Source organism: Apium graveolens, chromosome 9 (genome assembly GCF_009905375.1).
Source record: "Apium graveolens cultivar Ventura chromosome 9, ASM990537v1, whole genome shotgun sequence".
Lineage (NCBI taxonomy): Eukaryota > Viridiplantae > Streptophyta > Magnoliopsida > Apiales > Apiaceae > Apium > Apium graveolens.
Window position 1 is genome coordinate 285,805,667 of NC_133655.1, and position 17,570 is coordinate 285,823,236.

General features: G+C 39.0%; 2 protein-coding genes across 2 annotated transcripts; both read left to right on the forward strand.

Annotated features, from left to right (window-relative positions):
• Nucleotides 1-1,342: 1,342 nt before the first annotated feature.
• Nucleotides 1,343-3,087, forward strand: LOC141686502 (uncharacterized). The gene is made up of 3 exons (XM_074491535.1): nt 1,343-1,603; nt 1,793-2,128; nt 3,049-3,087. The coding sequence occupies exons 1-3, from the start codon at nt 1,343-1,345 to the stop codon at nt 3,085-3,087; spliced, it is 636 nt and encodes a 211-aa protein (XP_074347636.1).
• A 6,439-nt stretch (nt 3,088-9,526) lies between these two features.
• LOC141686811 (putative casein kinase II subunit beta-4) lies at nt 9,527-13,457 on the forward strand. The gene is made up of 5 exons (XM_074491890.1): nt 9,527-9,939; nt 11,925-12,143; nt 12,375-12,484; nt 12,569-12,734; nt 13,106-13,457. Exons 1-5 carry the CDS (start codon nt 9,717-9,719, stop codon nt 13,234-13,236), a joined length of 849 nt encoding a protein of 282 aa, XP_074347991.1. The 5' UTR covers nt 9,527-9,716; the 3' UTR covers nt 13,237-13,457.
• Nucleotides 13,458-17,570: the final 4,113 nt, after the last annotated feature.

Here is a 17,570-nt window from a genome sequence, read left to right on the forward strand (position 1 = left end):
GAGGATTTCCGCATTAAATCGATTTGTCTCCAAGTCGTCCGATAGATGTAAGGAATTTTTCAAAGCGATTAAGTTAGCGGGGAAAGACTTTGTGTGGACATCAGAATGCGAAGAGGCTTTCAAAAGAATCAAGGAGCAACTGGGAAACCCTCTCATGCTGTCAAAGCCGTTGGATGGAGAATCTCTAATACTGTACCTCGCGGTGTCTGAATATTCGATCAGTGCAGTTCTGGTAAGAGAGGAAGATGGGCAGCAGTCACCAGTGTACTACGTAAGCAAGCGGTTGCACGACGCTGAAACTCGCTACACAAGCATGGAGAAACTGGTTTACGCCCTGATTCTTGCATCAAGAAAGTTGCGGCCGTATTTTCAAGCCCATAGAATTGAAGTCCGTACGACATACCCGCTACGGCAGGTCCTTCATAAACCAAAGTCATCGGGAAGAATACTGAAATGGGCTGTGGAATTGGGACAGTTTGATTTGGAATATGTGCCCCAGACAGCGATCAAGGGGCAAACCTTAGCCGATTTCTTGTTGGAATTTGATTCTGAAATTGACGACAAAGCTTTGATAATGTTACATCCACCTCATGCTGATGAGTCGTTGGAGGAATTTCCACATCCTTGGTGGATCTTGCATGTGGATGGGGCAGTTAACAATGGGGGAGCAGGCGCGGGTATAGTACTTGTGTCTCCCGAAGGTCATCATCTGATGAGTGCAATTCATTTCAAGTTTTATGCAACAAATAATGATGCGGAGTATGAAGCGTTGATTAATGGCCTGAAGATTGCTTTGGAAATGGGGGTGCGAAACCTAATTGCAAGAAGTGACTCAGAGCTGGTGGTGAATCAGGTGAACGGGGGATTTCAAGCAAGAGGCCCGCGAACAGAATTGTACTTGAGATGTACACAGCGCCTGATTGGAATGTTCAAAAAAGTTAGATTGGAATGTGTCCCGCGGGAGAAGAACAGTAACGCGGATGCTCTGGAAAAAATGGGGTCGCAACAAGAGGCTGTGTTGTTAGGATCCATCCATCTTGAAATCTAGGAGATTCCTAGTATCCCAGAGATGGAAACTATGCAAGTGGATGAGGCTCCCAAGGAAACATGGATGACGCCCATTCTGGCTTACATTCGCGAGGGAACACTCCTCGGGGATAAGTTTAAGACTCGTCGACTTCGCTATCAGGCTGCAAGGTATGTGATATACGACGAAGTTCTATACAAGAGAGGGTTCAATCAACCTCTGCTTAGATGTGTCGAAGAAGAAAAAGGAAATTACATCCTAAGAGAAGTACATGAAGGAATCTGTGGCAATCACTCGGGGGGTAGCTCGTTGGCAATGAAAGTTTTGCGACAAGGGTATTATTGGCCTACGATGAAAGAGGATGCTACAAACTTTGTCAGGGCATGCGATCGCTGTCAACGTTTTGCAAATTACTCGTCTATGCCGGCAACGCTCTTGACGCCTATGGTAAGCCCATGGCCCTTCGCCATGTGGGGAATCGATCTTATCGGAGAATTACCTAAAGCTAAAGGGGACGTCAAGTATGCAGTGGTTGCGGTCGACTACTTTACTAAATGGGTGGAAGCTATGCCACTGGCTACTATCACCGCAAAGAAAATCAGGGATTTTGTTTTCAACTCCATCGTGTGCAGGTTTGGAATCCCTTACAAGCTTGTCTCCGACAATGGAAAGCAGTTTGATAGCAAGGAGTTGCGACAACTATGTGAGGAGTTGAAAATCAAGAAGGAGTTTGCAGCGGTCTATCATCCTCAAAGCAATGGACAGACAGAAGCTGTTAACAAAATAATAAAGCATACCCTCAAAACCAAACTAGAGGAACGCAAAGGAAATTGGCCTGAAGAACTCCCGAAGGTTATGTGGTCATACAACACTACACCACGATCTACTATGGGAGAAAGGTCGTTCATGCTGACTTACGGCTATGAAGCTATGGTCCCCGTGGAAGTTGGATCGGGATCGCTTCGCAGAGATTGTTACAGGAAAGAAGATGTTGAGGTTAATCAAAGGCTTCATTTAGATCTCTTAGAGGAGACGAGGGAAAATTCTCAGCTAAGGCTAGCAGCGTATCAGCAACGCGCCGCAAGGTATTATAACAAGAAGGTAAAGGGACAATTGCTGAAGGTGGGAGATTTGGTACTTAGGAAAGTGATGCCCAACACAAATAACCCCCAACATGGAGTGTTTGGAGCTAATTGGGAAGGACCGTACAGAATAAAGTCCATCCTGTGGAAGGGGACTTATCACCTTGAAGATATGGAAGGGAAGCTGGTTCCGCGAGCTTGGAACGCGGAACATCTCCGAAAGTATTACTAGTAAGGTGCGGCTTTGTCCCCTTACATACCTCTTTTATTATATATTTGGGGGCTATGCCTGGATTATAGGCTAGAATTAAATAAATTCCTCCTAGCCTAGGGGGTAGTGCATGTACTACTTACCTTAGAACTAGTTGAAGGGTCATTTTTCGAAATAATTTCCCCACAGAGCATAGTAGCCGTGGGACTGGTGCACTTTTGACACCAGAGCGCATTATAAATAAAATTTTGAAATCTTCCAAAAAGTTATTTGCTTGGTTTTCTTGGTCGCATGACGCGTCCTAGACATAGGGCGCGCCCTAAGTGAGAGTTCTATACGAATGATAACTGAAGTAGGGGATGTCAAAAGGAACAATAAAACTCAAGTAAAATGGAACTAGGAAGTGTACTATTTTCGAGGACGCGCCCAAGCTATCTGGGTTGATGCTCTTTCAGTTGAATGTTTCCTTAATTTTGTCAAGACATAACTAAAAAAGACAGGTCCTTACAAAGGACGCGTCCTGCTTGAGGGATAGTATTTCTTTGAGATAAAGGTTAGGCGCGTCAAAATGTTAGGACACGCCCCATTGTGCCTTGACTAAAATACACAAGTACGGCATAGTGCCACGCTCATATAATTTCCAAAGCAAACCAAGACGCGTTCAAATAGATATGACGCGCCCACAACGTGTATTTGCTTGACCTGTGATAGTCCACAATATTACAAAGATGACGAGTGCACAAAACAAGAGGCGCCCATACAAATGACAGAATAGGATGCTCAAGTAAAAATCTGCATGGTTAATGCATAAAAGCTTCATAAAAGTACAAGCGAATGGAGTTTAGCAATAGTCATTACAACTTTCAAGGCTTCAAGGGGCCCGTACCCTTAAAGTAGTTCAAAAAATAACTTCATAAAAAAGCGAAGGACGCGTCCTAGGCAGGAGGCGCGTCCTGAGGCTTGTCTTTGTCATCCGCAGGGGGAGGTTGAGTCTGAAGCGGAGCAGGAGAAGGGGGCGCGTCCTCTTCCTCTAAGCCCAGAAAAATCCTCTTGTTCTTGATAGAATCTGCGACCCTAATCCTGAAATCATTGACCCATATCTGGGTGTCTGCATCAAACTTTGAAAATGTATACCCTGGGTCGTTGGCAATAAACCCAGAGCACCACTCTTCAAACCCAGCCTGGAAGTCATGCTGGTAAACCAACTTTTTCTCCTCTGTCCATCCATGCAGGCTGTCATCGTTCAGAGTGTCAAGCTCCAGCTGCATGGTGGAATTCAGTGTGATAACGTTGTCCATTGTTTTCTCCAAAGAGGAGACATTCCCTTCTAGCACAGCTTTTTCTGCTTCAAGACGCGCCCTCTCCCCCTCCAGGCGTTTGATCTCAGCATCTTTTTCTTGTGCAAGCAAATTGATATATTTTTCCAAAGATTTTACCTTATCTTCGGCTTGGCTTTTAGCAGTATCAGTGGCGGCAAGACGCACCCTGAGCCTTGCAGACATGTTAGCACTCTGTCTGGCATGCAAGTGAAGCTCAGCTGCAGCCCTAACCATAACCTTTTCTGTCTGCTGCTCTGTCCTGAAGGTCCAGCCTCTGACTTCGTCCTCGGTGAAATCTTCAGCTGAGGACGCGCCCAGGTATCGAAGCACGAAGGATTGATCGTCTGGCACTACTTTTTGACGCTTAGAGGGTGCGTCCTCAGCCTTCTCGGGAATGTCTAACACAGTAGTGTCAATTATCTTTGGTGGAGGAGAAGGAGTTGCAACAGGAGTTGGGGTCTTTGCCTTCGGATCAACCTTTGTAGGGGCCTGTTTCCTGGCCCTTAGCTTTTTGGAGGCCCCAATTGCGAATCCTTTGGGAAGAGAGGCCATATCTGTGATATAAACATGAAAAGGTATTAGTTAAGTGCAAGAAGACGCGTCCTGAGTACAAGACGCGCCCATATTATGATATAAAATTCTACATGCATGCAGATAAAGACGTGTAAGTATAGGGAATGTGTCAAGTAAAATGAATGCAAAGATATATAAATGAGTGCGAGGATGACGCGTCTTAAAGAAGTGACGCGTCTTACCTAAGACGCTTTTTGTAAAGGCATAAATAACAGCAATCACAGAATTTTATAAAAAGACGCGCCCGGGGGGTAGGGCGCGCCCAAGGTGATAGCGCATATGTAAAGTAACGTTTATAAATCAGGCTAAAATTAAAGGGAAAAGGTGAGCATAAATGTGACGCGTCCTAAAGCCGTGACGCGTCTTACGTATAATAATTTTTTACCTTGCTCTAAATCCACCTTTTTGTTAACGTCTGGCTGAATAATTTCTGTGGCTTGGAGCCCTTTGGATTTTTCGGAAGCAGTGAGAATGGGTTTCCCACTATGGAAATCTCGAAATTTGCAGAGAGAACCCACTCGTGGGGACAAAGCTCCTATTTTCTTCAAATTCTCTTCAGTAATCATGTCCTTGAGGTTGAAATGTTTCTCAGCATACTTCAATACCTTCTCTGCTCTCTTCTTCTTCCTTCCTGTTAGCTCTTTCTGAGTCCTTTTATCTAGAGAAGGGAGAATATGTTACAAAAAGGAAAGAAAGAAGGTTATAAAAGATAAGGCGCGCCCTGATAGAGAGGACACGTCCAAAACATTGAACTTACTTGGTTCGAAGTTGAAGCGAACGCGCGTCCTTTTGACATCATAAATGTAGAAAAATGGCTCCTTCCAGTCCCGTTCATGGCTGATTTTACCTTTATTAAATCCTTTGTTGTTCAACCATTTATTGACAACCAAGAAGTGGTACCCGGGAATTGATTTCCTGATGCTGTAGAAGAAGCTAAATTCTTTCATCGAGGGCGCGCCCAATCTCAGGTTATGGTACATAATGAACAGAGCCCAGGCTAGCTTGTACGAATTTGGTGATAGTTGGACTGGAGCCACGTCGTACCATTTCAAAATTTTCTTAATGTATGGATGTAAGGGCGTGCCCACACCCAAGGAAATTAACTTTGGTGTAAGCACCATTCTTGGGATCCTTTGGTTCCCAACGTTGAAGATGTGCGGCCTCATGGTTCGAAGAGGGCGCGCCCAGATGCCCTCCATGTCATAGTATTTCATATGCCATTGGATTTCCCAGTCAGTCGCAGTCGAGTCAAGGGCTACACAGGCTAGCTTACCTTCTTTCTTCCTTCTGGCATTTTTCTCTGCCTCAGTTAGAGCACCAAGCCAGGCCCAGTCACAATCCACTTCAACATCTGAAGGTTCCCAATGTTCCAGGGGAGAATCAGATTTCTGAGGGGATACGGGATATGTCTCGGGGTCAGGAACCCTCCTTTCAAATTCACTTACGTTGAGAGGTGACGCGTCATGAGAAGGAGCCGCGTCTTGGGAAGCTGATGCGTCCTGAGAGTAGGACGCGTCCTCGTCTGAAACAGCTATTCCTTGGGGCCGTTTGCTGGTGGTGGGTATAATTTCATCATCTGTCCAATCTTCGATAGCGGCCCTAGTATGGAGAATTAGAGTTCTTTGCCTTTTAATTCCCTTCTTTTTCATTCTAGAGCTTATGGGGACATGATCCATGGAGTCAGAGTTGGAATCAGACATTATAGAGCTTCTTGATTTAAGGGAACCAAAGACGCGTCTTTCTGCTCTAAGGAAGGAACTCGTCCTGTGAATTTCGGGAAAATCGGGTTTGAAAGTTATTAAGTGTGGGGAGTAGATCCCAAGGTGTTTATTGAGAATCTTGAATGGATGGAAAGGGGAATAAGATGACGCGTCCTCCAGCTGCAAAAGAAGGAATAAACACTTGAGGACGCGTCCACAAAAATAAATAAAAAATAAAATAAAATAAAGGAAAATGAATGAATTATGATGAAGGAAGATACTAGAGACATTCGAGGACGCGTCCTAAGAATCTAACGTGCGAAATGCACTACGAAGACGCGTCTTAGTAAGGTGTTGCACATATGCGACCTTTAGTTAAAACGGCTTAAACATATGCCTTAAACAAAGGAAAATAAGACGCGCCTTGACAGGTAGACGCGTCCTACGTGGTTACAATGCGGTGGAATGTTAGTCGGCTGTTAGCAATTTGGGGGAAATACAATAAAATCCTAGAAACATGTAATTGAAAAATCAGGGAAGCTAAATATGGTATATTCGCATATACATACACATATACATACAAAAGAACATGAAGAGCAGTTGATATGAACATGAAGCATACAAACGGTTTCTTGCTCATTAAAACCAATGTACTAGGCCAAATAAAGAAATAAGAGGAGATTTGCGTACCTTTTGAGTTGGGGAGTTGATTGAGCAAAAGAAATCAAGTAATGGGCAGTTAAATTGTCGGGATTTTGAACCAAAAGCTTGAGAGTGGCGGCAATGGTGGTTTCCGGAGAGAAAATGAGTAAGGTGCAATTGTGGGTTGAAGGAAGATATTTATAGAGGATAGTCGGCTTACGTGGGCGACAGCTGTACACCACGGATATGAAATGAAGGCAAGGCGCGTCCTCCGCCAATGACGCATCCTGTGAGCCAAATTTCGCTTTTTGGTTTTATGGAAAGAAATTCCAATTTTGTTTTCAACTGTAAGTGGAATTTGGGGGGTAGTTGTTATACCCGAAATTTGGCATTGAGTTGATTCAGGTCAAATGCGGATTACATACGGTCAAACCCGGTACTGCGTTGTGGAAGGATAGGTTGCGTCCTATCCCATAGGACGCGCCTATACTTGATTTGATGCTTTATGCTCTGGTAATGGCGAAGCTTGGATATGGACGCGCCCACTTGTGGTAGACACGTCAACATAGGGAAAATTACTTGGTAAATGTGATCTTGTGGCAATGGAAGTTGGAGGACGCGCTTGTCTCCACTAGGATGCGTCCTGTAGCTTTGGCACGCTATAAGGAACGGTTGATGAAGAAACAAGGTTGGATTTATGAAGGAGAGGACGCGCCCAATAGATTAGGACGCGTCCTGTGATTGGTTTATGTGCTCTCAATGGTGACTTCAAGGAAAAGCTTGTATGAAGAAGAGTAATGGAGGTTATTTTTACTAATGTATTTGTTGTAGGTACTTTTTGAAGAATTCCCTCCTTGAGACGGTCAAGGAGGGGGATGTCCGTGAAAAGCTTGAAGGCCTCCAGGGGTATGCCTGATGATTGAAGGTCTCCTCATGTATTCAACGGGTGTCCTCATTGGGGATGCGGGGTTAACTTTGGTGTGTGCTTTGGGAGCTCTGTTCTTGTATTCAATGGGTGTCCTCGTTGGAGAACTTTGGAGTCATCCTGCACTTTGCACCCAAGAGCTCGGGATCACCTGTCCTGTTATCTGGTGGGTTATCCTCATTCGGGGGACAGGGACGCGTCTGGCACTTGGGGTGAACCGTGGCTATACCCGCGTCTGTACATCAAGGGAGATAGCTATAATGGAGTGTTATCCTTGCGCAGGGAGATGCACTATCCGTGAAGTCCTGCGATTACGGACGAGTCTTGGGCCTTCGCGGTTGGACCTAATAGTTGGACATTCCTAAAGCTAGCGAAAGACGGATTTTGGATGGGTACCTACTGGACCTAGGAATAAGAAGTCTAAGCCCGTTAGATTTCTTGTTCTACGAGAACTACGTCAGGCTTGATCCCTATATAAATGGTACGTAGGCACATTGAGAGGGTAAGAAGTTGAGAGCTGATAAGAGAGTCACCACTTACTCTGATCAATCTCAGCCTCAAACAGTCACAAACCACCACACACCGCTTAAGTTTTCGGTAAAGAACCACCGTCACAGATCTGAGTTCCGGCGAGAAACCTTAATCTTTATTGTTACCAGATTCCGCCGTCAACAGCATCCAACTGCTTCGGTTCTCAAATCAGTCAATCCCAGGAATATATAAGGTGCTTCCCGTCGAATACTCGAAAAATTAACAAGTTATGATATTTGCCATATATTTTGTTCTTTGATTCCCAGAGTGTGAGTTATGCAGGTGCTTTTCTTTGTTCTGGTAACCAATGTTACAGCATGCGCAGCTTAGTGGAAATCAATTTCTTTGTACTGTGATATACAATAGTATCCAACTACGTACTACTCTCTACGTTCCGCTGATTCTTTACATATTTTTCACTCATATTTGACATACATTTTAAGACTATTATAAAATATATTTTTATAATTTATTTTAAAAAATTTTATTTTAAAAAAATATATATTTAAAATTATTTAGAGAACCATGTTTTACTCGAATCTTAAAATGTATGCCGATCCCTTTCTACCAATATAAAGAATCCAGTGTTGGCCACTGGGGTCATTCACTAAAACCTCATTTTTTTTTTTTTTTTTTTTTTTTGCTAAATACTAAAACCTCATTTTGCTTTACAGCTAGTCCCATTGTTGATCAAACATTATCATATCATGAATTTATATAGCCAAATCATGGGCAAAAGATCCCCCATTCCTGACTGCTGAGCATCTGTTTAGGTAAATTATATACTGAGTTGCAATGCACAATGCATAAGAGTCGAAAACAAAAAAGAACAAGAAAAAAAAAAAGAACAGCCCTTTGGTCACCAAATACTCAAGCACCCTAAAAGAACAATTATACTTCAACAAAAAAATTTGAAATTTTTTTCATAAGAATTTTTTCGAAAATTTATAATTGAAGTTTTGTCATAGGAAAATGCAAAGTTCCGAAACCGATCTGATTGGCTATAAGTCAATAGTATGGAAGTTTTTGTTAGGAAAATGCGAAAAATTCGAATTTGTTTCCGTAACTGATCCAAATTTTCCTCACTTGTCATCCTCTGATTGGCTATAATTCAACATAATAAAATAATGACCATTTGCTTTCACATAAATTTTACCAATATCTTAGAGAGCTTGATACTCCTAAATACGTGCAAAGAGTTTTTCAATGTGAATGCAAGAGGGGTATCACGGTAATTACTAAATTTATTTACAAAATTACAACCAGACCCCTAAAAATACACTACGTAAGTCCTATATACGTACTCACGGACATTTTTCTCTTTCTTAAATTATTACGTCATTTAAATTTCAAATAAATGTATTAAAATCTTGTATATCAAAAGAAATGATTTTTTTTTTCAATTTAACAAATCCAGAAAGAATACTTTTTATTTTATTAAATTAGTTATTATTATTATTTTGACACAAAAAATAAAATCTTGAATAAAGATATAAAGATCTTGATTCATGAAAACGCTGTCACAGTCTTGCTACTTGTGCCCGCCACGCCGGTAAATACATACACAAATCTCCCCGGCACCAACGATCACTCTCCCTCAATCCTCCTCTCCTTATATCTATACGTACATATCTACGTATGTATATGTACGTATAGATACCTATCCAAAATACGGTTAGTTATTGAGAACGAAGTTAGTTACTGAAATGCAAAGCAGGAGAGGAGGAGGTGGGGGAGGATCGAAATCGGAAATGATAAATAATAATAAGACGAAACAGATTAATGATGCTCTTGATAAGCATTTGGAGCGATCTTCATCTCGAGGCGGAGGAGGAGCTGGAGGATTGGTTTTGAAGGATAATGATCGGTTTTCGATGTTTTCTGGTAACGGGAACGGGAAGGCTTTGCTTCAGAAGAAGAAGCTTGTTGGTAATTTATGTTTATTTTCGACTACAAATTATTTTAAATTTTTGTGAATGTAATTTTTAATTTATTCATTTTGCGTATTACTGCCTCCGTCCCAATTTATTTGACTTGTTTGATTTGGTTAAATAGACGAATTTTGTAATTCGAATTGTGCATGGTATATCTTAAATCTACATTCGGGAAAAAACATTATGAAAGAATAAACATAATCTATTATTAGTTGACTACCTACAAAATTTAGATTTTTGTTTGGATTGTAGGGTAATCATATTTGTATATAGTGGATTGTGTATATGTGTTTAGTGATTTGTACTGTAAAATGGGTTGCGGTTGAATCTTGAATTTGGGTGAACATGAAAAAGTGAAACAGAGTTAGTTCTGATCTTGAACTTTTTGTGAGCTTTGAATGTATAAGATTTTAATGGACCATATCTGCTTCAATTTTGTTGATATACTTTACGTTTTTCGAAAAGGAAGCCTGCAGTTGGGATTTTGAGTAGTCATTTGTTAGTTTTTAGTTGTTGATTTTGTTATAAATTGAATTTTAGCAGAGTCATACTACTACAGGTGGATGTGCCTTTTAGCCAGTTTTTTTTTCGTGTGTGCGCATTCTGCAGGCCTTAATATTTTCTTATGCATATGATTTGAGATTACTAGGATGCCTTTACTGTAAAGATAACTTTGAGGCCTGTATTTCATGTATTGTTGACAAGAGGAAACATATATAGTTAACTTCTACCAATACCTGTAATTCATCCATTTTTTTAGGAAGATTTCGCTGTTATATTATTAACACAACGATGTTTAGTATTTAATTGAGACGCTCATTCACATTTTCTATTCAGTTTCTCCGTGGGATACAGTTATGAGTCTGAATTCTGTTAAATAGACGAATTTTGTAATTCAAATTGTGCATGGTATATAAAAAACATTATGAAAGAATACACATAATCTATGATTAGTTAACTACCTACAAAATTTAGATTTGTGTTTGGATTGTATGGTAATCATATTTGTATTTAGTGGATCGTGTTTATGTGTTAAGTGATTTGTAGTGTAAAATAGGTTGCGGTTGAATCTTGAATTTGGGTGAACATGAAAAAGTGAAACAGAGTTGGTTCTGATCTTGGCCTTTTTGTGTTCTGGCTTTGAATGTATAAGATTTTAATGGATCATATCTGCTACAATTTTGTTGATATGCTCTATATTTTTCGAAATGGAAGTCTACAGTTGGGTTTTGAGTGGTCATTTGTTAGTTTTTAGTTGTTGCTTTTGTTATAAATTGAATGTTAGCAGAGTCAGACTACTACAGGTGGAAGTGCCTTTTAGCCAGTTTTTTTTCGTGTGTGCGCATTCTGCGGGCCTTAAGATTTTCTTATGCATATGATTTGAGATTACTAGGATGCTTTTACTGTAAAGATAGCTTTGAGGCCTGTATTTCATGTATTGTTGACAAGAGGAAGCATATATAGTTAACTTCTACCATAACCTGTAATTCATGCGTGCTATATGTTTGAAACAACCACTCTAAGAGACTCTATGTGACATGTATCTATTATTTGTCAATAACTATGAGCCATCTGACTTGGCTCATAGTCATATTGGGTGTCTGCCATGTTGCATTACAAAGTTGGTTCCTCAATGGCTTTCGATAAATAGACTGATGGAGTCCATATATGTCATTTTGTTGTGCAATTACAGACTACCTGAAAGCTAGGTGGTTTGATTTATAATTATAATCATGACTAGAGCTGTTATGTGTTATATGTTTGTTGTTGTCTTTTTTGTGTAATGATAAGGATCTAATTGCTTACTCCATTACTATGCTTTGTGATACAATTCTTTGGCTGTTGTATATCTAGCATTCTCAATTTATTCGTTGTTATGATGTGTGTGTGTTTATGTTTTGCAATCTCCTCATTTCTTAGATAATGCAGAAATATCAACCATTAAAGTATTCTTTTGCTTTTTATATGCATATCCATTAGAGGAATCTGAAACCGACAGCGAGGAATCAGATGTTAGCGGTTCTGATGGGGTGGACTCGTCATGGATTTCTTGGTTTTGCAATTTGCGGGGAAATGAGTTCTTATGTGAAGTTGATGAGGATTACATTCAAGATGATTTTAATTTGTGTGGATTAGGCAGCCAAGTTCCGTACTATGATCATGCTCTTGATCTGATTTTAGATCTCGAGTCCTCTGCTGGTAACTCCCTCCTGGACAGATTTATTCTATCTCTATATACGTATTAATTATGATAAAATTTGGTCTATTTTTTTCTTTCAACAACTTATCTTAAAGTTCTGCATTCCAATATTAGACAATTGTTTTGGCAATTAGTTCTTTTAATGCTTACTTAGGTAGCAGGGTGTTGGAATAGATGCCGTGTAATTTACTACAGCTGTTATATCTAAATTATGGCTGTGTAATATGTAGGTGATGTATTTACAGAAGAACAACATGATTTAGTCGAAACAGCAGCAGAGATGTTATATGGTCTGATACATGTTCGATATATATTGACAACTAAAGGACAGGCTGCTATGGTAAGCATCATGTCTTAATCCTAAATTAATTGATTTGTACTTCTGTAGATTTAACAATAGGAGGCATTTTCTGGATTTATTCAGTTGGAGAAGTACAAGAATGCTGAGTTTGGTCGATGCCCTAGAGTTTGCTGCTCTGGACAACCCTGCTTACCTGTTGGTCAATCAGATATTCCTCGCCAATCCACTGTAAAGATATATTGTCCCAAGTGCGAAGATATATATGCCCCGCAATCCAGGAATCAAGATAGTATCCTTTGATTTAAGTTTTCACACACTCATCAATTGGGGAGTTGGGGTACCTCAGTGTGCATGCAAGTTGACGGGTTCTTGGGAAAAAATCATTTATATTTCTTCTTAGTTCATATTTGCATCAGGAGGAGGCACACACTATCATTTAATTCAATTCCTTTAGCCTAAATCAATTGACTGCATTCTGGCACATATCTTTTCTTTTTATTTGAGCTATTTTGCAGTTAAATTGATTAGTTCTCCGCTTATGCTGGTGAATATTGGTAAGCCACAAGATTTCTGGTAGCTTGTGATGCAGACAATTCATTTCAGTTTATAATTACTAATTATCCCCCATCCCCTCTCAAGCTTTTCTTTAACAGTATCTAGACCTCGACGGAGCCTATTTTGGAACGACTTTTCCTCACCTGTTTCTTATGACTTACGGGCATCTTAAGCCACAGAAGAGATTGCCGAGCTATATCCCAAGAGTATTCGGTTTCAAGGTTCACAAACCATGATGCCATAGTTGTTACTCCCTTGCATGGGATTAAATTTGTGTTGCTGCTCAAAATTTCTGACACTTTCATACAAACCCCCTTGGATAGCAGATCATAGACTAGAACAGTTTCCTAGTTTGAAAGTATTTGGTGAAGAGCAGTTCAATTATATTCAAATGTCTGCTATAGTTTACCTTCTTATAAAGTTTGGTTTGATAATGGATTTGTTAAGATTAGCTGCAGTCTGCAGAGACTAGAGAGAGTATTTATATTCTTCTCAAGCATGTATCTTATTGAATGCAATAAGGCCTTAGAATTATTTCATCTAAGGAACAAAAAAAATTAAGCAATATAATAAAAAATTTGTCATGGATCCCAAAAAAAATGTCCCTAAATTTTGAATGTAATTTTTGTTTTTGAGAAAAAATTAAAATTTTTGGGATAAGTAGCCCTAATTGAATATTAAATATTTAGTAGTGAAAATTTTGTCAAGGAGAACAATTTAACAAATTATTTAATTTTCATTTTGACCAAAGTCACAAAAAGTTATTTAATATTTTTATTTTGACTTTCTTAAAAAATTCAATTTACAGTAATAATAATTCTATTTTTTTAATCCTGATCTAATAATAAAATATCGTATCCTTTTAATTTAGAACTCCAAAACATAACAAAACAAAAATTATTTTTTATTTTAACGAACGGAGTTTATTTTTTATTTTAACGAACATTCGAGTTCAACTCCTGCTATTTGGAACAAAGGCCCAGATTGTCAATATTTTACTTAATAATGCTCAAATTGTCACTTATGGGTGGAAAGACCCAAAATGTCAGCTCATAACGTCGTATAAAGTTCCGTTTTTTTAATTCAAGCAAAACGGAACATCGTCTTCCGTTTTCCCTTTTTATATTTAAAAAAAATAAACAAACAGCGCACAACACAGATTCTATCATTTTTTTAATCTACAAAATGGCACACCGTCTTCCGTTTTTTAATTTTTAAATTTTAAAAAAAATATATATAAACAGCAACACAGTTGAACACATTCCTACAGAAGTTAGACAAATGAGCGAGGTTGAGCAAACAGGAAACTGAGTTAAGTGAAAAAAACACATAAATCATATCACAGAACAATCCGCATTACTCCCTACAACAATCATGTCCATGAATATTGAAGTAATTAACTGTATGTTTATAATTTTTGAGTTTTTAGGTATTGCATACTAAGTATTTGATTAAATTACTCATAGAGGTTTTGTGTTTTTTATTAGTTAACAAATTTGTATCTATCACTATTTTTGGGTATGTGTTGTTATCTGTTTAATTACTAAGTAATTAAGTAATTTAGTAGTACGATAACATATGTGTATAGTAATTTGTTTACTATATTATGGTATAGACATTATGTTCCCAGTATTGCTGCAAATTGGTGTGCATCGTCCGATGTTGGAACCATTTTGAGTCATAAGAGCAAAACTGTCGCATCCCAGTGCAGTAAATTGATTACCATCTATTGAGTATTTAAATGGGTAAACTGAATGTATTACTTGTTTAATATTGCTTCCATTCGTGCAATCTTTCAATACTGGATTATTGACTCGGATCGTGTTGTACTGTAGTGATTATGTTAGATATAAATTAGGATATTGGTGAAATTAGTATTACTTCCGAGTTTTACTTACCCTCCACTTGTTTTCTTTCCTTTTTAAAACTCGTGAGCGAATTAAATTTGTTGTCCTAGAAATTGTATAACTCTGCAGTCATTGCTCCGGAAATATATGTTATTCAATAATGCAAATTCTTTCAGACAATTTGCACTCAGACCTTCATGATCTGGATATTCAATAGAGGTGCATTATCCTAATCACAGTCACACATGATACAAGTCCGTAGCTATTAATACGAGTTGCATGCACGAGAATTCAGTTGATCATACGAGCTGTATATTTCTAGAGTACATCGACAAGAGAAAGAATAAGTGAAATAGTTATTAATGATGCACTATAATTAATAAATAATGATGCACTGTAACATCAATTCAATAAGGCAACTTATCACTATCACTGTTTTTGTGTATGTCTTGATATATAATATGTTTGTCATTGGACTAGTAATAGATATAAACTGATTGTTTATTTTTTAACTTGTTCTTCTATATGTTTGTAGGATGTGCATCAGGGCCCTGTTAACCCTAGCCTTCTTTATTTTCAGCATACACACAGATCTTTAGATATTTGGAGGTTAGGTGGTGGTGATATGTTAAAGTGTCGCCGAAAAAACCCTAATAATGAAGATGATTTTCCACCGCTAGATCTTCGTATGGTACCTTTACTGCAGTCTACTGGTTTCTAAGGCGTTGCTCGAGTGGCATCTTTACATCTCGATTGAAGTCTCATATCAGCTCTTGTTGAGAGATGGCGGCCAGAGACTCATACTTTTCACTTGCCTATGGGAGAGGTCACTATTACTCTACAGGATGTAGGTGTTCTTTTAGGGCTTCCTGTTGATGGTGATGTTGTTATTTCTGATGTTATCCCGGGCCCTGATATGAGTTTGCATTCTTATGTTGCTGAGCTTTTTGGTAGAGATTCTGATCCGAAGAGAGACATGAATGGATCTAGAGTTCGGTTGTCCTTTATTGCTTCATGTGCTCCATCATATTTACCGCAGGATGCATCAGCAGATGATATTCGCTTTCAGGTCTTGTGTTATCTTGTTCATCTGTTTGGTGGTGTACTCTTCACTGATCATTCGGGAGGTCTCTTCCTTCCCATATTTCTACATTTCATTCGTGATCTAGACAGATGCGGAGATTATGCCTGGGGTGCTGTAGTTCTTACATATTTGTATAGGGAGTTATGCAAGACAAGCAAGAAGGACGTTGATGAGGTAGCTGGTTGTTTGCTATTGTTGCAATTATGGGCGTGGGAGAGATTGTCCACTCTTGCTCCCCTTCGCACATCTTCTATCTTGTTTGATGCTCGTTTCTGGGAGGGTCATGTTGCAGTTCCACGTGGACTGAGATACTTAGCATTTATTAAATTCTTTGTGTTTTATAATCGTTTAAAGAACTTCATATGTAACGGAAAGGTTGAGGTTTAGGGTTATACTTTATTTTCATGTCAGATTAGAATTTATCACTTTTTATTAGGGTTCATTAATCCCCAAACTGGGTTTTAGAAGCGTTTAAGTGAACTTAATATGATATTTAACGAGTTAGGATTTATGTTTCGTGGTTTAGGGCCTAAAGGCCCTAAACCATGGAGCATAAACCCTAGTTGTTGCTAGGGTTTATCGGCCCTAAACCCTATGAACCAGAATTTATTTTCATGTTAGATTACAATTTAACATTTTTTAATTTTTTTAGGGTTCATTAATCCCCAAACTGGGTTTTAGAAGCGTTTCAAATGAAGCTGATATGATACGGAACGAGTTAGCATTAAAATGTAGTTGATATGATATTGAACGGGTTAGGGTTTATGGTTCTTGGTTTAGGGCCTAAAGGCCCTAAACCATGGAGCATAAACCCTAATTGTTGCTAGGGTTTAGGGTCGTTAGGACCTAAACCCTAGGAACCAGAATTTGTTTTCATGTTAGATTACAATTAAACACTTTTTAATGTTTTAGGGTTCACTATCCCCAAATTGGGTTTTAGATGCGCTTAAATGAACTTGATCTGATACGGGCTTTTAATTTAAATATGAAACTGACTGTTATAGTAATGTTGTTATAGGTGGCTTCATGATCATTCCTACACTAGTACGGGTGGTCGTACCCTTTCAGCTATTCGGACGCTATTGGATGTGCTTGGACCATCTCAGTGTATATGGCAGCCATACTCTGCTGATGTCATTTCTGAGCTTCCTGCATATTATTTCACTGGTGAGCGTATTCGGTGCTACTACGGGCCTTTGATTTGTATTTTCATAGTCGAGCTTCACTGCCCTAATAGAGTTGCTAGACAGTTTGGGCTCGTGCAGACTATACCAATTGATGTTGTTTACTCGGAGGCAGAGCATAGTACAAACTTGAGGGGCAATGACAAAATCAGATGGATTCAGAAACATGCAGCTAGCACATCTATCTGGGCGCATCGTTTAGATCATTTGTTTATTGGAGATGTGATTGTTGCTGAGAGTTCAGTGCCTGAGTACCATCCTTGGTATTTGGAGAGGACTGTTAGATTCATTTCACGTGTTGGTGCATTTAATCATCGCATTGTAAGTTTTCTTCTTGTTCATTTAATTTATTGAGTAGGTTGTTTTACTTTCGTAGTTTCATTACAAATGCTTTAGTAGTTTCTTTATTTCAAACAAGAATCTTGTAACATGTGTGTCTTTTCTTTGTTTGTTTA

Excerpts from the sequence above, each read along its gene's own strand:
- LOC141686811 (XM_074491890.1), top strand. The coding sequence starts at position 9,717 with ATGCAAAGCAGGAGAGGAGGAGGTGGGGGAGGATCGAAATCGGAAATG. Across the intron at positions 12,485-12,568 it reads CTAAAGGACAGGCTGCTATG|TTGGAGAAGTACAAGAATGC; the intron begins GTAAGCATCATG and ends GGATTTATTCAG. Across the intron at positions 12,735-13,105 it reads GCAATCCAGGAATCAAGATA|ACCTCGACGGAGCCTATTTT; the intron begins GTATCCTTTGAT and ends AACAGTATCTAG.
- LOC141686502 (XM_074491535.1), top strand. The coding sequence starts at position 1,343 with ATGAAAGTTTTGCGACAAGGGTATTATTGGCCTACGATGAAAGAGGAT. Across the intron at positions 1,604-1,792 it reads GGGTGGAAGCTATGCCACTG|ACAGAAGCTGTTAACAAAAT; the intron begins GCTACTATCACC and ends AGCAATGGACAG. Across the intron at positions 2,129-3,048 it reads CAAGGTATTATAACAAGAAG|ATGACGAGTGCACAAAACAA; the intron begins GTAAAGGGACAA and ends AATATTACAAAG.